The 25,056-nt window shown below is 39.9% G+C and overlaps 1 protein-coding gene across 7 annotated transcripts in view; it reads left to right on the plus strand.

The window, feature by feature from the left end:
- The window catches only part of ATG10 (autophagy related 10), a 194,267-nt gene extending 169,630 nt beyond the window's left edge, over positions 1-24,637 (plus strand). For 6 of the 7 annotated variants that reach the window (XM_044446024.1, XM_044446023.1, XM_044446020.1 and 3 more), the window contains 3 exons: positions 21,610-21,707; positions 23,013-23,128; positions 24,126-24,637. In XM_044446024.1, the coding sequence (XP_044301959.1) occupies positions 21,610-21,707; positions 23,013-23,124 (210 nt within the window). In that variant the 3' untranslated portion in view covers positions 23,125-23,128; positions 24,126-24,637. Of the gene's footprint in view, positions 1-21,609; positions 21,708-21,803; positions 21,862-23,012; positions 23,129-24,125 lie in introns of those variants that run through there. The other variant, XM_044446026.1, reaches the window with a different exon arrangement.
- Positions 24,638-25,056: the final 419 nt, after the last annotated feature.

Raw genomic sequence — 25,056 nt, forward strand, 5'->3', positions numbered from 1 at the left:
TATGGTGATGCTTTGGAGGCCCACCCTCTCTCCTCTTCCTCTATGCTGTTCACGATTTTCTGCAGTAATTTTTAAAAATTAACAGGTTGTATGGCAGTTGGTTCATTAAGTGCAGATTGTTCTTAACTCAGATGTTCTTAATTTGGAACTGCCTGCGCCATCATATGTAATTGGCCTTGCACCAGAGGTCAGGTATGCTACTTGGGAGGAGAGTAGCAATACTGGCTGCTGCCCATAGGACCCAACTTTAACCCCCACTCACCTACGTGGGACTTGTTTTACCCTATATGGCCATCTTTCTTTTCTCTGAGTGCTTGAAAGATCAAATGCAAAGGAAGATAGGACACCTGAATCTTAATGATCAGAAAAGAGAATAATTGTTCTTGCAGAAATCCCTCATTTATATTACATTCCTCATTTGCTATTAAAGACAAAAGAAATCAGTAGAAATCACTTCTTCTGGTTGTTGTTTGTTTTATTTTCTTTTACTTTTGTTTCTCTCTCTCACCCTGTGTATGAAAGCAAAACCAAAAGAAAAATAAGGTGCAACCTAGCTAATGCAACCTAGCTAAATTGTTGTGTGATCCTTTTGAAGGTTCTTACCCACCAGCAGAAAGTTCTAAACCACATTGTATTTTCTTCCCTATGTTGTTCTTTTTTGTGTGGGACAATGCCAGATTGGCACTGAAGAGTCTAACAAAAAGTGGTTTTCAGGCTGATGAGCCACCAGGGAGAATTCAAAGAACAAAAATTGGTTTTATCTAATGCTGACCAGCTGCCAGCTGAATGGAAACCACTGGTGAAAGTGATTTTCTCGCTTCTTTATTGCCTCCCAAACCCTTCAATATCTGCTTCAGAGGATTATGCACCCCTCTGGAAGCAGATTGGGAAGGAATATGGAGGGCTACCAGGGAGGTGAGAAAAGCCAGTCCTGTTGTGCAAGGGCAAGTCCATTCATGCAACATTGGATTTAACTCATTGCTTGTGACTGGCTGTGTTAAAAGAAAAATTCTGATACTTTCTAGTTAAAAAGATGATAGAGCAGAATCTGTGTTTTTATACGACTATCAAATGTGAAGATCATTTGCTTTGATAGGTATTGATCTTGCTGTTTGAAATTTGCCAGTATAATCTCTTTGAATATAGTTTACACATGTGGGGAAATATGGAAGCTGTCTACTTGAATTGCATGTCCATGATCCTCTTCACAAAGTGTCCATGAAAGAAAGTTTATTATCCCCACCTTCTTAGACTGAAGAATGGCTGAGTTCTTGAGTTGTTCTGAAAAAATGTTCATGCACAAACGTTTTCTGGTGCCCTTGATAAAAGTCTTGACATTCCTCTATGAATGATTTTCATCAAAGCTACATCATGCAAACTGGATGCGGCAGAGGATGTTTTGGACAACAATCCCTTTCCCTTGCAGTAGAAATGGAGAGGCCATAAATGCTATGATGGATGCTCCAAGGCAGTTTAATGTAGCACTGGAGAAAATAGAAGCCATTACTACTGGAGGAGCTCCAGTTATGACAGGGAAAATAAATGGTGCTGTTACAGGAAATGTACCGACAACAAAATACCTGCTGTTTGGGGGAAGGGAAGTAAAACACACAATACCAGCTATCCAGAACTAATTACCTTGCTGTATCCATTACCCAAAAGTGACATTCGTTGTTAATTGAAATTTGACATGGATAATATTTTACATATTATTTTAGGCATTATCTCACTGGGTGCTTCTTCCTTAAAGTTACATAACAAAATCTGAAAGTTTTCTTTTGGCATCGGTGGAACTTCAGCACAGTTTTGCATTCTCATGCTGTGAAAAGGGTATTTCATACTTTTTATGTTGGAATCTGCTGGAAATGGCCCTTTGTTAGTTAAAAATAAATGGTGGGTAAGCTAGAAAAAGTTTTCTTTACTGAATGTTCCTTTTGCATATGCTTTCAGAAGAAGCTTACCCAACAGCATAATGCCTTTTAGGATCTCAAATTGCCAGTGTGGGGCTGCCTTCCTATTTTCAGACTGTAAAACAGGAAGATTTTGTTTTAGTAGCAGTTCTTACCTGCCTGTCGTCTGTCTATAAATTGCTCCACAGAAGAAGATAAAAACAGATTATCATTAGGTTCGATGTGTCATTTAAAAATTCTTGGCATTCCCCTCATATTAAGGTCTCTTGAACAAAAAAATTAAGCAGAAAGAGTTTGAAAATCTGTGGAAACCTCAAATGGTACTGCGGATGGGAATCCTTCTGCCAGGAAGTTAGTCACAATGTAAAGAAGATGTGTTCAGATAGGTCTTGTTTTATATCAATGACTCTGAAAGAAAATCATGTTTAGGTTTCAGAGACGAGGAGATTTCTTGATCCTTCCTGACACACATACATAATAATGAAAACTTCATACATTGAAGTGTTTTTCAAGATGCAGAGTTAGATCCAGTGTTAAGTATGGGCAACTGGGGAGATACATCCTCCTTCTTAGCCTCTCCATCCCTTTGAAAATTATCCACAAAATTTAAGAAACCCTGCTGAATGGAATGAGCTGTGGTGAGGATCACCAAAAATCGGGCAGAAGGACTTTCAGAGCCTTTCTTCTGGAGTCTCTCTTCTGGAAAGTAGATTCTAGACCTAATACATGTAGTTTGATACTTCTCCACTATTTATATAGCCCTTTCCCCATTCATCTGTTACATTCTTTGTATGCTTATCAGTCTTAGGTTGTGGTTTAGGCAAAGAAAAGTTCTTCCCACTCCCTATCTGACTTGGAGGATGACATTGACTGCTCACTGTGTATGAAACTACACATGATGCTGATCCCATGATCATTATTACTCTTCCTTCCGGGACCTTTGGTACTGTGGTAACTGTCTAGTCACTATATCACACTGGTTCTAAATAGTCAAAGTACATAAGATAGGAAGCATCTGTGTGCCAATTTGTCTTATTAAAATTTAAATACATAACAAATATTTTAATAACTGAAATACAAATAATAATGGCCTGATTGGAGAATAGTGTAGATAACTAAAACACAAATAATAATTATAGCAGATCAGGAAGCCCATGGAAACTCATATTCTTAAAATTCAGTGAAATTATTTTACTCCACTAAGATCTTGTCCAGGGAATATATATATTAGTCTAGACAATATATGAAATTTGGTTCCTTCTCTGTGTTATCAGCTGTTATCATATGGTTAACTCATTCTCTCTGTCCATTGTATTCCATACTTCCTCTTAGAAACAAAGAAACAGAGCAAGTCAGAAGGGGCCTCCCAGTCCATCTAGTCCAGCTCCAGCTGGGTCCACTCATGACATGCCTACCACATGCATGTCCAGCCTAGCCTTGAACACCCTCACCAATGGGTCTTCAGCCACCTCCCATGAAAGCCCATTCCATACTCTAGGGGTCCTAATTGTCAGGAAATATTGCCTGGCATCCAAATTGAACCTTGGTTCCCTGAGCTTTGCTCCATTGGAACACGTCCTATTCTCCTCCTTAGGGGAAAACAAGTCTCGACCCATCTCAGTGTGACACCCCCTCATATACCTATTTGTCACCAACAGATCCTCTTGGAGTCTCTTCCAGGCTGAATAGACCCTGTTTCCTCAGTCTTTCCTCATACAACTTCCCCTGCAATCTGACCACCAACCTTGCAGCCCTATGTTGCACTGATTCCAACCTAGTCATATCTTTCCTGTAATCTGGAGTCCAGAACTGGACACAATACTGCAGTTGCAGGTGCACCAGAGTCATATGGAGTGGCAATACTAGAAGCCACTCTTCTGACTAGGCACCCAAGGGTGGAGTTCGCCCTCTTGACCGCTGCATCACACTGCTGACTCATGTTTACCCTACAGTTGACCATACTCCAAGATACCTTTCACAAGTGCTGCTCTCCTGGCACTTGTCCCCTAACTTGCACTTATGACACCATTCCTATGTCCCCAGTGCAAGACCTTGCACTTATCCACATTGAACACCAATAAGTTGTCCCCCAACCCACTTTCATAGTCTGTGCAGATCCTTCTTGATCTGGAGTACTTGCTCCTCAGTTGTGGCCACTGCCCCTATTTTAGTATCGTCTGTGAACTTGATCAGCAGACTTGTCACCCCCTCTTCCAGCATCTGTGCCTGTTCCCTCACATCAGTCACTGAATCTCCTTCCTTTGTATTAAGTGGTCCCACTACCCGTCTCCCCTTCCTCTTGCTAGTTACATGTTGAGAGAAGCCTTTTTGATGGCTCCTGATATTCTTTGAAAGTCTCAGCTCATAATCAGCATTACTGCTTCTACAAGCCACAATAAAATCTCAAGGCAAAACCTGGGAGCTACTTGCTACACACAGGAATATGTGAAACTAATCTAGATGTTGGTGTTAAGAGCACATCATGACATTGGCATGGCTACCAAAATGAGGAGAATGCTTGGCAAGTAAAACATTCCTGCCTGTATTTCCCATAGGTTCCTGCCCTGCCCTGCCACATTGTTCACTACAGCCCCACACATGTATGGGTCTATGTTGGGAGTAGAGACAGGGCTCCCAACATTACATCTGTCCTGGGTATCATAAACCCTCTGTAGGGCACAAGATGCTGTGAAAATGGAGGTCAGCATTGTGTTGCTTATTGTCACTGATATCCACTATCTACTGTGCTCCCGTGATACTGGCTCTATCACTTTTCAGACCTTGCAATGCCCCTTCCAGCTGGGAAGATAATCTTGTTTTTCTCAGAAATGGTTTATTTTAGTAATATTCTTGAAAATAGAAATGATGTACCATAGGAGGATGACTTGCATGGTGTTGGAGCTATTTGAGAATAATAAAAAGGATAAAGACACTATGCTAGTTACAAATATACAAGATGTAGGTCAGGGAAAATGGTACAGAAACACACTGGGTTTTGTTGTCAGTTCCTTGTTTTCACACAGCAGTGTTCTTAACAGTTGATAGCATAGAATCAGGCTGACAGACAGTTTGTAAGAAACAGAAGCATAATATGTGTTTGTGTGGGAGGTGTCTTTTATGAAACCAAATCTTTAGTTAATCCATAACATGATAATCCTAAACATTATTTTCAATAGTTTTAAGTAAGTTGCTTGGATATATACATGATATTAACTAACTTTATAGTGTGGTTTGTAATTAAGAAGATTACAGCATTTTCAATTGTTTGGACAATGTTAATAAAGTTACATTATGATTGCATGAAAATTCAGCCTGTGAAACTGCTTTTGTGTCTAGCTGGAGAAATCAGGAAGGCCAAAAGCAAACCCTGTTATTTGTTGAACTGAGCTTCCTAATGTAGGTCGCTTCCACTTGCCAGTTTGCCAGAAACAGTAACCACAGATATATGAATGTAGAACATGAGATACTTCTGTTATCAACATGGTTTTATGGTGTGTGTCACTAATTTTGTGTGTTCCTGCTTGTACTAGTAATGGTCAGCATGGAGATCAGCATGGTTGAGCAGGACTTGCATATGCTTAGTATGCTGGCTTCTCTGATGAGTTACTGAATGGCTGTGATTGCTCCAGAATATAGAGCAGAATATAAAAAACCCATGGCACCAATTTAAGCAGCAAGTGTTATCCATCCTCTTCTGGCATAAGGCTCTAACATAAATAAGCTGCAGCCTTCTGCATTTATTTATTTATAATGATGTTTAGGCTCCCTTTAGGAGTGGAATCCATGAAAGATGTCACAGAAGTGAGAAGTTACTATCATATATTGTTGTTACATTGCTTTTAGGGTTGAACCTACTTTGTAAGGTAGTTTACATAGGCCAGTTTTAGCCTTACAACAATAACTCTGCAAAGTAGAGTTGAGATGAGAGTTTGTGACTAGCCAAGAGTTGCCCAGTGAGTTCCTCACCACACTGGCTCTTATCTCATGTGTTATGCTCATGGACCAAATGTATACTTATATGAGTTATTGTAGGCGGTAAAAACTACTGGGTTGCCCCAAAGGCTTTAGGAAATCCCTAGCAATTAGTAGTCTTGAGGCAAAGGAAATTATCTCCTGTGTGATATCAGTATAATAAGCCAGAGTCCGTATCAGTTATGCCTTTATGATATGGCAGCATTTTAGCCAATACTGCTTACCTAGCACTGTAGTATATAGCATGTACTAATAAGCTTGTTGTTGCTGTTACATACCATCAAGTTATCTCCAGTTTATGGCAATCCTAAGAACAAATGCCCTCCAGTGTTCTGAGCTTGAAAGCCCTGCTTTAACTGTTCTAACCTCAAGGCTGTGGCTTTCTTTCTGGAATTGATCCATCTCATTTTTGGTCTGTCTCCATTTCTTCTGCCTACATTTTTCCCTAGATTATTGTCTTCTCCAGTGAATCTCGCTTTTTCATGATATGTCCACAGTACAGTTCCATATGTCCTTCAGTTCCATCATTTTTGCTTCTAGATAAAAGTCTTGCTTGACTTGATCTAGGACCCATTTGATATGTCAGTCCGCAGGGTATGTGCAAATTTCTCCTCCAGCACCATGCTTCAAATGGATCAGTTTTCTTCACTGTCTATCTTTCACCTCGTTTGTAGAGATCAAGAATATAGGAAAACCAGTGAAATATCCTTATTCTTCATGATCTTTTCTAGTTCCTTAATTGCTGCCCTTCCAAGTCTTAGTCTTCTGCTGTTTTCTTGACTGCATTCAAATTGAGGACTGGTATGCAAAAGTATTAACAGTATCAGTTTCTCCATTGTTGACCTTAAAGTGTTGTAATTTTGTAGTCATGATTTTTGTTTCCTTACTGTTCATCACTCCTTTCTGCCAGTAATATGGTATCATCTGCTTATCTTAAATTATTGATATATCTTCCACTAATTTCAATTTCAATTCTTACTTCCTTTAATCCTAATCCAGTTTTCCTTATGATATTACCTGTATACAGATTGAACAGATGTAGGGACAAAATACACATTTGTCTGATGCCTTTTTAGCTAGGAAACCATTCTGTTTTTCCATGTTCTTCCTAACACTAGCTCATACAGTTTACATGTCAGGGCAATCAAGGGCTGAGGCACACTCATTTCTTTCATAGCTTCTCATGATACATACAATCAAAGGTTTTACTTCAGCCTATAGAATATAGATTGATCTTCTGAAATTCTTTGGTGTGCTCCAGTAACCTCTTCCATTTTAAAATCCAGTTTGAATGTCAGGCATTTCTCACTCCCTCTCAAGTAAAATTCTTTGTTGCAAAACTGTGTACATTGCATGGGAAATTAGTGCAATTGTCCTAGCGCACTATGTAGTATCTCTTTTCTTGAGGATTGGAGTGTATATCGAATGTTTCCAGTCTGTGAGACATTGTTTCCATATTTGCTGTCATATTCTTGTTAGAATTTGATTCAGTCTCTGCATCATGGAATAGTTCCATTGGTATCTTGTCCACCCCAGCAATATTCCTTTCAGGTGCTTTCAGAACAAGCATTTCTTTCTAATATTACAGGTTGCTCTTCATGGAGTTCCTCTTCGAAGGAGCCTGCCATCTTTTTATCTCTTCTGTATAGTTCTTTATATTGTTTCCACCTTCTCTTTACTTTATCCTAGTCAGAGAGTATGTTCCCTTGTTGGTGTTTCACCATTCTTAATCCAGACTTGAATTTCCTTGTTTTCTTGAAACTTCTGGAAGAGGTCTCTTGGAGTTTTCCTTCTTTATTATTTCCTTCTGTTTCTTTGCCTCAGTCTTTTTTCTCTTTATTATATTCATTGTATTCAGTAGACTCCATTTCTGTCACTTTTTGATTTTGCTTCTTGCCTGTCTTTTGCAACTGTGAGTGCTTCTTCTGTCATCCACCTAGATTTTTCTTTCTTTTTTGCTACAGGAATTGTCTTTTGGCATTCTTTCCTAATAATCTTTCTGGTTGCACTCAACAGTTTTTCTGGCTTGTCATCAATTGAGTTCAGTAATGCAAATCTGTTCTTTAGGTATATTTAACTTGTATTTTGGTGCCATACTTCTGTTAGTGATCTGTTTGAGCTTTACTGTAATTTTGATACTAAGCATTCAGGAGAACTACCACAATTGGTTACTGCTCTTGATATGGTAGTGAAAATGGAACCCATTCTCTCTCTCTCTCTCTCTGTCTCTCTCTCTCTCTCTCTCTCTCTCTCTCTCTCTCTCATTTATGTAGTTTTCTTGTTTTCTGTATTGGTCATTTACTTATGTCCATGTGCCATTTATGTACTTTAAATAAATAGACAGTTGGCTATAGAGAAGTCTGTCAGCCATTCTCCAGTTTCATTTTTGACCCTAGGCCAAATTTTCCCACCACATTTGGTTCTGTTTTATTTCCTGCTTTTGCATTCCAGTCACCTGATGAGGAGAATGTCTCTGTCTCTGGTGTGTTATCAATTTCCTCTTGGATGCCTATATAAAGGTTCTCAATTTCTTCTTCAGTATCTGTTATTGGAGTATAGATTTGCATGATGCTCTTGATGGGTTTTCTGAGAATTGTAATTGATATTATTCAGTCAGACTTTGCATTATAGCCCTATACTGCCTGTTCTATATCTTGTCTCCATATTAGAGCTACTCCATTAACTCATGAGTTCGTCATTTCTAGAATAAAATACTTTGTGTTTGTCTGACTGCAAATACCCCATTCCAGTCCACTTTAGTTTGCTCATACCAACTACTGAAATATTTAACTGTTCTATTGCTTGCTTTATGATTTCCAGTTTTCCTTGCTATGTGCTTATAATGTTCTAATTGCAGCATTGGACTTTCCCTTTGCCTCTGTGCATGTCAGCCACTAGACTTGCTTTCACTATTGTTCTAGTTGCATCATTAGTGATAATAGTATTTGTTCCTGTTCTTTGCTCTTCCTTAGTAGCTGTTGAGAGACTTCTAACCATGGAATCTCATATTCTGACCCTGTCTCCTATTTCATACTGGGTTGCTTCATCATAGTGTTTTTTAGCTAAGAAATATTCAGCAGTACCATTGCCTTCATCTGCACAGTACTAAACAGAGTTAGCTTGAGCTTTACTCCCGTTGTGTGTGAAAGATCATCTGCCAGTGCTGCCTTGGCTGGTGCCCAATAGTGCCTTTCAGGAGTTTCTTCTCTCCCATCAGCATTACAAATATCCATTCTCCTCTGCTGATGCGACCATGACTCCCTCAGAGTGTGGCTGTATCATAGTATGATGTCTCATCTTTCTGCCTTGGGTGGTCCTGCTAGGAGACCAGTTCAGAAAGACAGTCTGGCCTCCTGGTGGCATTGCTCTGGGCTTCTCTGACATTCTCAAACCCCCTCACCATGTTAAGGTGTGCATCCAACGGAGAAATCCAGTGAATTTATTTGTTGTTATAACATAGAATAAATCTTGTTGGCTTCTTTTGGTCATCTTCTTATTTGTTAATATTTAGTCGTATTATGTATAGATATAATTTATGACTTACTATGTTGCCACCTAGCAGGAGACCAAAACTCCTGGTATATATTTTCCTTGTAAAATATATATATATATATCTTTAGAATTTTGCTTTCATTTTCTCCTTTTTTTAAGGGCCGGGTTCACTGTTAGTGTGACATGTTTTATACTCATTGTTGAATTACTCAGAACTAGGCATCCTTTGTAGAATAGGCACAATCTTGATGAGTCTAGGAGCAAGCAATGTATTTACTGTTTTCTCATGTTTGATGTGACTTTCTTGAAGGCCACAGGATTGCAGAATACAAATAAACCAAGGAAAGTGCTCTCTTAAAGGAATACAATACTGATGTAGCTTTTCTTTGTTACTCATCTCGGGGCAGCAGATGCATTCAAGATGAGAAGAAATTGAATTTGAGGGATCTATTTAAAGGATACCCTGGTGTAGTTCAAAAAGATAGCTGTTTTCATTCATAAATGACATTTGTTTAGAGTTCAACAGATTATTATTGACTCCAAATTTTTATTTTATTTGGAATATATAATGAGAAATAATTGCTTTGATCATACAAAAAGGCCTAATAATGAATCTTCAGTTATGTTCCATTAATGTTTTAGTAAATTAGTTGATTTCACATATGATCATTTGATTTGGGTGGGGAGAGGTTTAATAAGATCTTAAATCCTTTACTAGACAGATACTCCAGCCCCTAGTGAAATACACAAGTTAGGCCAATATGGATCAGTTTGACTTGTTGACTCATGGCAAATTATGCATCTGGATGACAGAGATGATATATTTATTTCCTCTGTCTGGTATAACTCTTTCCAGTTAGGCTGTTATTTGGTTTCCACATCTCTGTCTGCTCGCAGTAGAGACTTCAAGATGAAAACACTGGCAATGTCAAGTCATGTTCCAGTTTGCTTGGACATGCAATTTATACATTCACTGAGGCCCACAGGTCTCCTGTGTTTCAGTATTTCTTTGTTAAATAGCAAGCATTTTAAATATCAGTTTTTTTCCTAAGTTATGTGAGTATTTTGAAATTAACAAGGGTACAAGTTAACTTATGGGAAGCCAGCAAGCCTCTTTATATGGGCTGAATGTTTGCTATGCCTTTTATACAGATTTTTTTAAAGCAACAAATAGCCTTAAGTAAAAGATTGAAAAATCATGTAACTCACTTCACCATTTCTCCAACTGCACAACTTTATGAGGAGAAATAACATGTCAAACATGAGTTGAATATAGTTCTTTCACAGCAGATGGAATTTACTTTAACCTGTTTATGGCAGGTATATTGGGAAGAGCGGCTTTAGTAAAATTTTGGCTTGTTTGTGTAAACAACAAAATATTGAAATATTGTTTTGGCCATTAAAGATTAGAGTAGTAAAGTATAAACTGCTCCTGAAGACCAAAACTCTCAACTTTTAAAATGGTACTCAGAACTGTAAAATAGTAAAAGTGAAATAGCAGAAAAGAGCAGAGACATAGACATAGACAGGGATGATCTTTGCTTTTGTTCTCTTGACATTCTTTCCCAATAAAAGTACCCTCCTCTCAGCTTTTCATATTAAAGAAAAAAGGAAACAAATATGAAAACTGGGAAACCTACAGGGCCAGATGGACTTCCAATTGAGTGGTAAAAACATTTCCAGCTTTGTAGTTTCAAAGCATCATTGTTTCTATAATTATACTTTTGAATCAGGATTTCTTTTCTTTAATCAGCACTCCATAGTATGTATATTACTGTGATTCCTAATCTTAATTGGGTCACACCTACTGTGCTAATTATTGACCTATTTCCTTAATTTAATGGTGGCATCAAAATGTTAACTGCAGTTTTGGCCAACAGATTGCAACAAGTGATTACAACACTAGTCCAGCACGAACAGGTAAGGTTAATTAAAAATAGTCAAGGGACAAATAATTCTAAATTAGTGTTGACTTGATGACACTCAGTGCGGACAAAACAAATACAGCTGCTGTTGTTTCATTGGATGCAGAGAAGGACTTTGACAAAATTTACTGGAATTTACTGCTTTAGCTGTGCTAGAGAAAAGTTTGATTTTCCTGTAATTTTTTTGAAATTGAACAAATTTTATATTCAAAATTTATATTCTATATTCAAATTTTGTCTGATTTCTTTTTACTTGAGAGAGGTGCATAACACTGATGTCCACTTTCCCCATTGGTATTTTATCTATGTTTGGAAACCCTGGTGTAAACTGACAGAATAATAACCTGAATGGATTTGTGCACCACTTTTCAAAATGTATATTTATTCCCTATGCAGATGATTTCTTTCAAAAACTAGTAATCTGTTCCAGGTTTTCTGCAGATAATTAATCAATTTGGTTATTTGTCCAATTTGACTATTTAGTTAACTGGTCAAAGTCTAAACTGATGATGCCGTTTGGAGAAATTGTATAAGCTTTAGCAATTTAGATCGCTGTTATTTGCTTTTCGGTGCCAGGCCAATACCTTTTTATTTAAAAGATGTTTAATAAGTGTTGATTTTATTTATTGGTTTTAAATTATTGCCAGGATGTTTCCAGATTTTATATGTATTTGTATAGATACTTATTTATATGTTGGAAGCCGTCCCGAGGCTTATGCGAATGGGATGGCATACAAAAAAATCCAAATAAGTAAATAAATAAATAGATTCCGCTCAGATTTCATTTATTTGGTAATACTCATCTCTAGATATATATCCCAAATAGGGATGTCTGAGGAATCCATTTTAGGGTGGAAATCTGTCAGAGCCTCTGGACTTGGCTCCCTGGACTCTGCCTAGCGTTGACATCCATGAGTCTGAGTTCTTGGTGAGCACACTTAGCATTCGTGTATCAATCACCGAGAACTGAAAGGTGCGCAAGCAGGGTCCCTCTTCTGCACCACATGCAGCATCCTTTGTGCTGCTATACATGACATGGAAGAAGTGTGCCACTTGCACGTTTTTCATTCTGTGAACATTTTTGGACTTCCTCTCAGCTCTGCTCACTTTCTAAGACCAAGCCAAGCATGAAAGAAAGTCCATAAATGGATTCTGCAGAGCTTCAATGCATTCCTAATCCCACATGCATAAATTACATTTGAATAAAATGACAGCTGATATCCTATAGCATAACAGTAAATAGTCATCTTTAAAGTTGAGGTTATGAAGTAGGGTAAATATACTGAAACTGAATGCAGTTCTTCAGATTGTTTATGTTTTATGTGGTATTCCTCTATGTATAGCTGGCAAGTAAATTCAAACACTTAATGCTTTGTTTCATACATTCTTATGGCGAGCTATTCCACCAACTTCTTATTAAAGGAAGTAGTACTACTACTGCTGACAAGTACTAAATTTTGGTCTTTTCCACTCCGATTAGACTTCACCCCTGTCACTTTGGTATCTTCCTGTCTGGGTCCCAAATGGACTGCATCAGACTCCCAATTATACTATAATAGATAATGATACCTCCCACAGTTATAGAGGAAGAAAAGTATGGCACATAATATAATGAACTTTTTGCACATAACATTTATTTATTTAACTATTAGTGACTAAATATGACACACGGTGTCTTAAGGAAGAATAATTTCTTGCCCGGTCAATAGATTACAGCATTGGCGTCTGTTTCAGAAGGGTTTAGAAAAATCTGTTAAAGGGTCTAGCAGATGTTTACCTCTACTTCTGCAAAAATTTATGTTTCAGGTATACTGGATGCTGCAATGTCTTCTTAAATTAATTTATTTTATTTCTATAATGCCCAGCAACTGAAACTTTCTGGGTGGTTTACAACAGATCATAACATATAAATAATAATATACAATATAAAACACAGGTAATAAAAACTTTAAATTCTACTGCAAAATTTAAAGCCAATTTTAAACAATTCAGACAAATAAGGCTTTAGGCTAAATCAACTAATTATTGGTCATGTAGCATACCTAATGCTTCTCTTAGCCATGTTTGATAAAGCCCAATGGATGTCTCCTTGGGAGAGAAGACAGTAATACGAATAAACTTTGTGATGGAAAGCTCTTTAATATTTAGTGAAGTGCCTGCTCTTCTCAACTATATTGAACTTCCTGGAACTTAATGCAAGGTCAGAGTAAATGGATTCTGCATACAAATACAAATATTGCAACATTGGAAGACAAAATGGACACCTCTGAGAATATAGTGGATTGAAGACTTAATAATGCTTTCAAACAGATGGTCTTTAGGCATAATCTACAAATGGACAAGTAAACTGATATTTATGCCTTTGTTGAAGTATATGCATAATTATTAGAACCGTAGTACAGAGTCTTGCAGTACTATCCTCCACACGCACACAGTTCTTTGATGTTTCCATATTTTGTTTTACTACAACCTGGAATTCAAATGGATTTAATTAGCAATGTTACCACTTATGTACAGAAGATACCCAGCACTGCAGAAATTTTTTTATTGTGGCACAAACATTAAGGAAACAAAAACTGGCACTTGCTCACCCCTTTTGCCACAACACAGCTAAATAAGCTCTGGTGAAACCCACTGCCTCCAGAGGGTGCATACTGTAAATAGTTGACTGGCGTTCCCCTGTGTGCAGTTTAGTGTTACATGATCTCATATTTAAGGAGGGCACTGCCATCTTGCCGCCTGGCGGGTTTCCACGCCCCTCTCTGCTCCCCCCCCCCCGGCGTCGATGAGAGCAACGCCGGATTGGGGGGTGCGGTGCGCGGGTGGGCGCCGGCTTAACCCGCTGGATGCAGCCTGGAGCTGGCAGCCTCTGGCCAGCGGCCGAAGGGCTATGGCCAAAGAGTGGTGGCCGCCGTTTGTGGCCGTTCATGGCCGTGCGGGGCTGGGCTGGTGGGGGGCTAGGTTGGTGGGTGGAATTTTATATTGGGAGGGTAGAAGGGGAGTTTTATACTGTTTTAAAGTTTTATTGTATTTTAATTTGTTTTTATGGAGTCGTCCCTGGCCATGTTGACGGTTGAGTTACCTGGGGAACGCATGGGCACCGCCATTGGGGTGGTCACAGGCAATGGACGTTAAAGTGGTGTCCGTGTAGAAGAAGGAGGGACAAATGGCTGACACCTGTCCCTCCTTCTGGTTTTACTCCCAGCCAGAGGGTTCCAGGTAGTCTTGTCAACCGCCCCTTGGGCCTGACGGTGCTGCTGCTTAATGCCAGGTCAGTCCACAATAAATCTTCCCTCACCCATGACTTGATTGTGGATGAGGGGGCCGACCTGGCTTGCATAAAACAGGCCTGGGTGGGAGAGTGGGGGGATGTTGCCCTCTCTCAAATGTGCCTGCCCGGGTATCTGGTTCAGCACCATCCATGCCTGGAGGGGAGGGGGGGTCGCTTTGGTTTACCAAGTCCCTTCGAGGCTGGGGCTAGAGTGCCTCTACTTGGTGTTGGGCAACCGAGACAGATTGGGGATTCTGTTGGTGTACCGTGCACCCTTCTGCCCAACAGTCTCCCTGCCTGAGCTGACGGAGATTGTCTCGGACCTGGTGTTGAGGACCTCCAGGATGTTTGTCCTGGGGGACTTCATTCTCCATGCCGAGACTGGTCTGACTGGAGTGGCTCAGGACTTCATGGCCTCCATGACGGCCATGGGGCTGTCTCAATATGTCATAGGCCCGACCCAGGAATGTGGACACACTCTGGACCTGGTTTTCTCGACAGGGCAGGAAGAGGGTGGTCTGAGGGTGAGGAATTTATGTCTGACACCCCTGTCATGGTCAGATCACTTCCTTGTGAGGTTTGTGCTCGAGACCAGCCTCTCCCTCTGTAAGGGTGCGGACCCAATTGTGTGGGTCCGCCCCCGGAGCTGGATGGATCTGGACGGATTCCTGAAGGCCCTGGGGAAGTTTCCGGCTGACAAGACTGCTGCTCCTGTTGAGGCTCTGGTTGAACTATGGAATGGGGAGATGACTAGGGCTGTTGACACGATCGCTCCTAAGCGTCCTCTCCCACCAGACAGAACCCACTCTTCCCCTTGGTATACATCTGAATTGCAGGCGATGAAGCAGGCTGGGAGACGTCTAGAGCGTAGGTGGAGGAGATCATGGAATGAATCTGACCAAACACACTTAAGAGCCCATTACTGGGCCTATGCTGTGGCGGTGAGGATGACGAAAAAGAAATTCTTCTCCGTTTCCATTGCCTCCTCAAAATGCCATCTTGCGGAGCCTTTTCGGGTGGCACAGGGGCTGGTCCGTCCTGGCCCTAAGAAAGATCTGGTTCCACCCTCGAAGGCCTGCCGTGATGACTTTGCCAAGCATTTCAGGGAGAAAATCGCGCAGATTCGTCACGAGCTAGACTCTACTAGTGATTCAGAGGCTTCTGGGGAGATACCAATGTTGCCATCTGGTCCAAAATTAATGGATGAATTTCAGTTATTGCGGCCTGATGATGTGGACAAGGTGCTTGGACGAGTATGTCCCACCACTTGCCTATTGGACCCTTGCTCATCTTGGTTAATTAACAATGCCAAGCACGGGATTGAGACCTGGATCTTGAGACCTGAAGTGGTTAGCACTTCTCTGAGGGAGAGTCGGGTACCTGCCCCTTTAAAGGAGGCGGTAGTCCAACCGGTCCTGAAGAAAGCATCACTGGATCCAGAGATGGTCACTAATTATAGACCAGTGGCCAACATCCCGTTTCTGGGCAAGGTGTTGGAGCGGGTGGTGGCGGGACAACTCCAAGCACTCTTGGATGAAACTGATTATCTGGACCCATTTCAGTCCAGCTTCAGACCTGGGTACGGTACTGAATCTGCCTTGGTCGCCCTGTATGATGACCTGTGCAGGGAGAAGGACAGGGGGAGTGCGTCCCTGTTGGTTCTCCTGGACATCTCAGCAGCTTTCGATACCATCGACCATGGTATCCTTCTGAATAGGCTAGCGGGATTGGGGGTCGGAGGCACTGCTTTGCAGTGGTTCCTCTCCTATCTCAATGGCCGATTGCAGAAGGTGGTGCTGGGGGACTATGGCTCTGTGCCATGGCAGCTATGCCATGGAGTACCGCGGGGATCCATTTTGTTCCCTTTGCTGTTTAACGTCTACATGAAACCGCTGGGAGAGGTCATCAGGAGGTGTGGGCTGCGGAATCAGTATGCTGATGATACCCAGCTCTACCTCTCGTTCTCCACCAATCCAGGTGAGGCAGTGGCTGTGCTGAACCGGTGCCTGGCTGAGGTAATGGGCTGGATGAGGGCCAATAAACTGAAACTCAATCCAGACAAGACGGAGATCCTGTTGGTTGGCGGATCGGGCTTCGGGAAAGGTAAATTGAACCTAGTCCTGAATGGGGTTGCACTCCCTCTTAGGGACAAGTTCCGCAGCTTGGGAGTGCTCCTCGACCCAGAGCTTTCACTCTGGTGACAGCTGTGGCGAGGAGTGCTTTCTTTCAGCTTCGGCTAATCCATCAGCTGCGCCCCTACCTGGAGAATGACTGCCTGGCGACAATGACACACGCGTTGGTGACTTCCCGACTTGACTTCTATAACATGCTCCACATGGGGCTGCCCTTGAAGATGGTCCGGATACTTCAATTGGTTCAAAATAGAGCTGCCAGGCTGCTGATGGGGACTCGGTGTTATGTTCACATGACTCCAGTTCTCCGTCAGCTTCACTGGCTCCCCACTGAAGTCCGGGCCCAATTCAAGGTGTTGGTTATGTTGGCTATAAAGCCCTTAATGGCTTGGGTCCTGGTTACCTGAAGGAGCGTTTACGTCCATATATGCCCACCCGCCCCTTGAGATCAGTGGGAGAGGCCCTTCTCCGGCAACCATCCGTGAAGGAAATTAGGAGGGTAAGTACTCAGAGGAGGGCTTCCTCTGTGGTGGCGCCCAATCTATGGAGTGCGCTCCCCAGAGAGGTTCGCTTGGCACCGTCGTTATTTGTTTTTCGGTGCCAGGCGAAGACCTTTTTAGTCAAACGTTATTTTAATTGTTAATATTATTTATTTATTTTATTCTTTGGTCAGGGCGACTTAAATTATACTGTTAAATTATACTGTTTTATAGTATGTTATTTATTTATGATTGTGAGCTGCCCCGAGGCTTTGGCAAATGGGGCGGCATAGAAGTTCTCTAAATAAATAATCAATCAATCAATCAATCTCATATTAAATATATTTTTTGTGGAAGGTCCCAGTGTATATTGGAGGGCATATCTAAATAGCATCATAAAGACCCAAGGCTCTATCAAAACAACTCCATGATCAATTGTCAAAGCACAAATCAGGGTTGTGTTAAACTTTAGGAAAAAAATCCAACTCTATAAGCCTTTCCCCAAGCACTCTTAAATACGTCGTTGCAAAATGGAAAGACTATGGTCTACAGAAGTCACTCCACCAATACACAGGAAGCACAAAAGAAGGCCATTACTCAGGGCAAGTGTAGAGGAAATCCTGTTTCAGTCTGCAAGAGATCTGAGACTCTGGCAGAGGTTTACCATCTAACAGGATAAAGTCTCTAAAGACACAGAAATAACACTGGAGTGGTTTAAAAGCAAGAATGTAAATGCCCTAGAATGGCCAGGTAACCACAATCTGATTGAGAATTTGTGGCAAGACTAGGCAGTTGATGTTTACCAGTGTTTCCCATCAAACCTGACAGAGCTTAGCAGCTTCACCAGGAAGAATGGAAAAGCATTGTGGCCAAGATGTGCAAGCTGACAGAGACTTAGTTAAGATGACATATCACTCTTGGCTGCCAAAGTGCTTTTGCTAAGACTTGACTGAGGGGCATGAATACTTATGCAACCAACAAGTACCAGCTAATTTTCTACCCTCACAGTGTTGCATGTATTAAGTGGTAACAATACCAATTATATCTATTTCATTCAATCATTCATTCATTATTTTTATGATAATTATATCACACACATTTTCCTTTCAGGGAACTCAAGGCAGATTACATAATTCTCTTCCTCCTCTCAATTTTATTCACAGAACAACATCCCTGTGAAGTAGGTTAGGCTGAGAGTCTGTGACTGGCCCAAAAGTCATCTAGTGAGCTCTATGACTGAGTGGGGAGTAGGACCCAGATCTCCTGAGTCCCAGTCGCACACTCTTAACCACTGTACTACACTGGCTCTCTCCTAGCTCCAGGATATAACATAACAAACTATATGTGAATACTGCTGCAAGGCACTGTACAGTTTGTCATATATAAAATCCATAAGGGTACCCATTGCATATGTATCTATTATAATGCATACATTCATATCTTATGTAAGGAAACAGTAAAATTTTATTTTTATTTTTGTTTATATCATTTTTATACCACCCCATAGCTGAGGCTCTGTTTTTGTTTTTATTGCAATTTACAATAATAAAGGAAAGAAAGAAAGGAGACTAGCAGAACATGTAGAGGAGAAAAATGAGAGCTCAAGAAATAAAAAGGTTCAGGAATAAAAAGGTTATAGAGAGGAGTGAAGAAGACCAGGAACAAGATTTGAAGGCAGCATGTCTTGTCAGGCTGAAGAGCCGAGTAAGATACTTCTAACTTGAAGACAGCATAACTATTTGCTAACTGCTTTGCAATTTATTTGTTACCATTATACAGCCATTGATAAATCTTTTGTTGTCAGTTCCAAGACATAGTCTTTTCCAGGAATCTGTCTTTTCTGGACATTTTTTCACACATTTCTGAGGCAGTCTAACAGTTGCGTGGAGTAATATATTTTTGTTCAGATTTGGCACCCACTTCATAATGTAGAATGGCACCAATTCACTATTATGGATAGCAGATGGCAACATCCTTGCATGAATTTGTAGTTTGGAATGTTGGTCTTCAGGATTAAAATAAAAGGAACCAGAAACATTGTTAATGTTTTTCTACCTTACCATGTTCACTTCAGTAGTATAGTTGTGTCTCTCTGCACATATTTCAATACAAACTATTATTTATGTTTTTTTAAAACTAGATCTTATATTAATTTTTTTTGATTTTCTAAGTACAGAGGTAAACATCATGTGTCAGCCGGGGTAATACAAGAGCTTCATTTGCTGACAGATGTATATAATTCCAAAATCTGTTTTAGTAATTCAGGGTCTAAATACAGAATTACAGGTTTATCCAGCTTCTAGTTGGCAAATCAGATTAAAAAGTTTCACTGTGTATGCAGACACCGAAATGAGTGCTGGGTCTATAGAAGTGAAATGTGGACTGAGATGTGTAACTGAAAGAACATTTGGTTGTCTGACACTGTTGCAAGTTTGGAATAGAGAAAATATTAAAAAGACTTGATTATGTATTCTCCTTTTGGAATGCACAATAGTGTAGTCTGGCAGTGTTCTACGTTCCTCATGACTGGACTGTATCAGTCTCCAACAAAAATCAGGGATGGGAAGCATAAAGGTAGCCTAAAGATGTCTTCACTGGGAATTCTGCCAAAGTACAGGAACATAATCTAAATCTATCTGAGGCAACTGCAAATTCTGTTCATTAAATGTGATAGTGACTCAGGGCACAATCATATCCAAGATTAGACAGAAGAAAGGCCTACAACTCCTAGCAAGTTTTTTCTGTCTAAATTTGCATAGATTTGCATATTAATTTATCTGTCTTCCACTGTCAGACTAGGATTGAGATTATCAGCAACAACCTACCCTATTCCTGTAGTGAAGAGTCTTGATGAACTCAAGCTGTGGCATACCAGAAATTGTAGGCTTTTTCTTCCTATCAAAAATCTGTGTAGGATTGCACCTTAGTCAGGTTTAACAATACCTGTTCTAGCCTGGAAGAGAGCAGTTTCCCTGTGCTGTAAGCCATCGAGAGGTGTTTTTTTTTTTAGAATTTTCACACACACACACACTTAAAATTTACACACTTTTATATATGTAAAAGTCCAGAAAGGTTTGTTCTTTATAAATATGCATAGGCTTGTACCCTGGGCCGTCTTAACAGCATTATGGCCCCTGGGCAAAGCAGTGTACTGGGGCCCCTACGACAATTACATCTACTGTTAATTTTGGAAGTTTTCCAGTTTTCCAATGGTTAACATACACAGATTAGTATGGGGCCCACGGGCAAGTGCCCATCAGGCCCATGCGTTAAGACATCCCTGCTTGTACCCTTAATTTCTGTTTTATTCAATAGTGCCTTTTTTGTTGTGCACTTTAAAAAGATCTAGTTTAGAATTATTATCTCTCATATATAGCTTGAGTTAAGGATGTTCTTGAACAACTACAAGGTATTCTTGAAGGGTATCTGAAAAATTCTCATCTTGCAGTTCAGTATTTACCAAATATTTTCAGATGATTCACTACTATGATTATATTTAGTTGCCATCACTTTTCGAATGTTGTTCTTTAGCACACAAAATCCCTGACCGTTGACTGCCCACTGTGTGCACATACTTGACTCAGGAACTGTTAACATTTAAGAAAAGGTTTACAGCCTGCTTGCCATTGTTAGCATTTCAGGAAACTTCCAAGGTTAGATAACCTACATCTGTGTGAGCACTATTGCATTTCTGTCAGTTAATTTAGTAAGTTTCTCTGTTGCTCCTGGGAAATACAGTCCATATTAAACATATATTATGCATAATTGATGTAAGTCTTTCTGTAAGAGTATAGGTTGGTGAAATGTGTTCAATGTTAACATAAATCACATAGAATGCTGATCAATAGACTAAGAACCAAAGCACTGCCTAGTTTGGGACCAGCATATTTAAAGGATTTCCTCTCCCAATGCAATCCTGTCTACACTCAGAAATCAGTTATGGAGACCTGGCCTTTAATTGCCTGGAATGTGTGAAAGTGCTCACTCCTATATGGTGGAATCCTCTGTCCTAGAATATCTGTCAGGCCATCTGTAGGATGCAATGCCAATGTCTTTGGAGGATATTTTGTTGCTAGCAGACTCTGATATCCCTGGATATTTACATACAGGTACTTTTGTCTGCAGCTCCTGCATGTTTAACGAATTTGTTGAGTTTTCTATGAAAATGTTTTATTAAAACTTCATGAATGTTAGCACCCTGTTTCTTTTGTCAGAAATGCATATGTAGGTGGATAATTGAGTATAATCCATTGGAAAGACTATCAGACTTGGATTTAGAACTTAAGTTTACACTTGCTGTTGCTGTTCTCTGATGTTTGTTGTTGTTTTTAAAATGAAAAAGATTCTTAGGAATCTAAATTACAGCAGTTATCAAGTACTTTGTAATCTAAAAGCGCTATACAAATTTTTAACTACACTGCTTTTCAGGAGCATCCATTACTTGGACAGGCTTTTTTTGTCCTTCATCCCTGCCGGACAAATGAATTTATGGCTTCAGTATTATCCAGTTCACAACAACAAAGCAAGTAAGTAGCATCAGCATATATTTTTAGAGTGTTATGTTCACCTTTGGACAACTCATGAAAAATATAAATACATTTATGTATGCTTTTCTGATACAGCATTATTCCTAAGAGATCCCACAAATCTCTCTAAAATCTTTTAGCCAGATGGATTCAGGTAAGGGATAAAGCACAATTTCTTATGCTTGTTTCATATCTCCTACTGTAATAAAGTTGAGCATATGAACACCACTTCTGCATTCATAGTTCTTGGACACTGCAGAAGGTGTTTTTCAAATATATCTGTACTACATGGGCCCAGTGTTATGTCATGCTTGTAATGATTTTTAATACATTTTGTTCTTCTGTGTTTCATGAAATTCTGAACATTTGAGTTGACACTTACTCGTATGTGTGAATTGCATGTTTACAAAGCTAAATATGTGGTTAGAAAATACGCTTAAAAGATCAGATGCATTTCATGATTTGGGTGTTCAGAAGCGATCCCAATGACTCTGCAGGTTTGTTGGAGAGCGCCTGCTTAGAGTACACTGATGTTTTGGAATGCTGTGCCAAGTGAAGTTCACTAGAATCCAACCCTGGATTCCTTCAGATCATGTAAAACGTTCTTATTTAAACAGTGATTGTGCTAGATGTTGTTTTATTGCTTTAGCAAACTAGATGTTGAGGCATGTATCAGATCTACTAAGATGCCAAAATTCCCAATAGCAAAGAAACAATCTCCCCTCCTGCAGTTTGCTAAAAATTTTAACAGCAAGCTACTATGAAAAACTGAAACAGCTGAATTTTATTCATTTCCAATTACACCTGGGGATTTCAGCAATCTGTACCAGTTTGGTACTGAAAAATCAGTGGCAAACCTCTATTTATTTTGCCATCACTCCTAAATTCGGTGGGGTGCCAGCAGTGGCAAGAAAGAGGGCTGGGTGCAGGGGCTGTAAATGTCTCCTAGACCTTCTGAAGTTGCCCACCCCTGAGCTAAAATGTCTACCGAGATATTCAGCTCTCATATAATAAAAAACCACACCATGGCACTTTCAGTACCTGAATTATTTTCCATACAGCAGCCTACGAATGTAAAACACATGCTGTCAAATGTCACATGCTGTCAACACTAACCTGGAAGGTCAGAGTTGCCAATTAAGTTAGTTTTCTCTACCCTAAATTACACAATAAAAGCCCCTGTAATGTCAAGTCTCTTTTATTTAAAAACGATAGCCTTTTAAAATGGTTCCCAAGTTTTAAAGATCTTTTGTGTGTATTGCAATTCCTGCAGTATAAAATGTGTGTGTTCTTTTTGCTTTTCAGGAATACAAACTACATTATCTCATGGCTTAGTCTTGTAGGTCCAGTAGTGGGTCTCAATCTACCTCTGAGTTATGCAAAGGTCAATTCTGAACACCACACAAGTGCTGATTAAAGAGGTAAAATAGATCCCTAAAATTAGGCAGTTAAAAGCCATTTTATTCTTCAGGTTGCTAAAATCTGTTTTGGATCTGTTTCTCAATGCAAAGCATTTTGTTTATTAATTTTACACCTGTGCATATAACCTTCTTCATCCTTACTCTTTTTACATAAAAAGAGTGGCATGTTTTTGTATTGCATTTCCTTCTGCTATAACACTTATGCTATTATTTTCTTGATGTGCTTCTCTTTGTTATATTTTTTTAAAATCCAGCTTTTTTGCTTTTAAAATGGAGCTCATTTAACTTTTGCTTCTGTGTCTTTCTTCAGAATATAATTTGTTTGTCTACTCTGGTACCCTAGCTCCTCTTTTTCACTTTGACTTTCTCACTATCCATTCATGCTGTTGTATGGAAACTCAAGCCCCAATGCTGGTGTGGACCCAGCCATGGGGTCCGCTTAACTACAGTTAAGATATTGTGAACAAGTCATAGAAAGGTGTGACCCTTCCCTCAGCCTTTCTTTTCTCCAGAGAGAATTCCTCCTTCAATGTTTAAATATAGTCAAGCATTATATCAGTAGTAACAGTAACCACAATGACAAACTGACCTGTGCTCTCAGTTAGGTAAGCTTAGAAAACAGGATTTGAAGATCCCTGTGGTGAATACCTGGAGATAGGTCTCTGTTCTTCACAATTTGTGTGTTTGTATTAGGAGCAGGGGAAACTGCTACAGCTTAGCAAATTGCTTATGATTGCTGCATAAAGTATGAAGTGACTCTACAACTACCTGTGTACAACCTTGAGAGATCATAAGCTTTTCTCACACACACATCTGAGCAGTTTAAAGCACTGTATTGAAATACTGCTGGTAACCTTTCTAATAACTGAAAAATGTTAATGAGTCAGGGGTGACTATGTATTAGCATGTTGAGCATGTATTTCATACTTAATAATGTTGATGTGCCCATCGTTAAATTCTTTCTACTTCTGATTACTTTTTATGACTGTTATTTCAGACTCTGGGCAGAAGCGCTGCTAGTGGTGAAATATACATGGGTCACACCAGTATTGTAGCTCATCTTATGCATGCAGCAAAAGACAGCATCCAGTCTCAGAAGTTGTTGGAATCATCACAACAGACATCCATGGAGGATACATTTCACTGATGCGCCTGATGACAATTGAGCTTAGGAATCAGTTCTAATTGGAACAAGAATGATACATGTGAAGATTATTGTGCTAATGATAAATCAAAAAGACTTTCACAAAATGGAATGACTGATTTGGGGCAACTTATGGGCAAATAATTCAGCCCAGTAGAATCCTTCAGTCTTCCGCAACCTGTTGCCGTCCAAATGTGTTGGATAGCAACTGTCAGCATCCCTAGCCTGCCACACTGACTGGGATGCTAGAAGTTTTAATCTAATGCATCCAGTGGGCACCAAATTAGAGAAAGCAGGCCTAAATAAAAATAACAATGCAGAGCCACTAACATGTTCTGAAACCTACAATACCCTTACTGTTGCTCCAGCTTTAAGTAGCCCCATGAAATGGAATAATTCTGTGCACACTGTTCCCTTACTGTTGTTTTGGTTTAGCAAGGCACATTAGCAAAACTGATCAGTTACAGATACACAGAGTGCTTCATGCATTACAGAACACGCTTCTCTTGATGAATTAGCATGAACCTGCTGTGTTAATATTCATGTGTGATTACTAAACATATGCATATAGCCTTTCCTCTAGTGAGTGTACAGAAATCTAACACATTTTACTTGAGAAGCAAGTGGACATAATGGTAGCAACTACATTTGTTGTTTATGTGTCTGCTCGTGTAAAAATGGGAAAGGCTGTTTGTCTCTAATTTGAACATCTGAAAGGGGGTGCAGTAGGAGTAAGCCCTCTCCATTTTACCCCTTAGGTGTCCATCACGCAAGCACCTTTTTC

This window comes from Varanus komodoensis, unplaced genomic scaffold, assembly GCF_004798865.1.
Source record: "Varanus komodoensis strain SLA01 unplaced genomic scaffold, ASM479886v1 scaffold5, whole genome shotgun sequence".
NCBI lineage: Eukaryota > Metazoa > Chordata > Lepidosauria > Squamata > Varanidae > Varanus > Varanus komodoensis.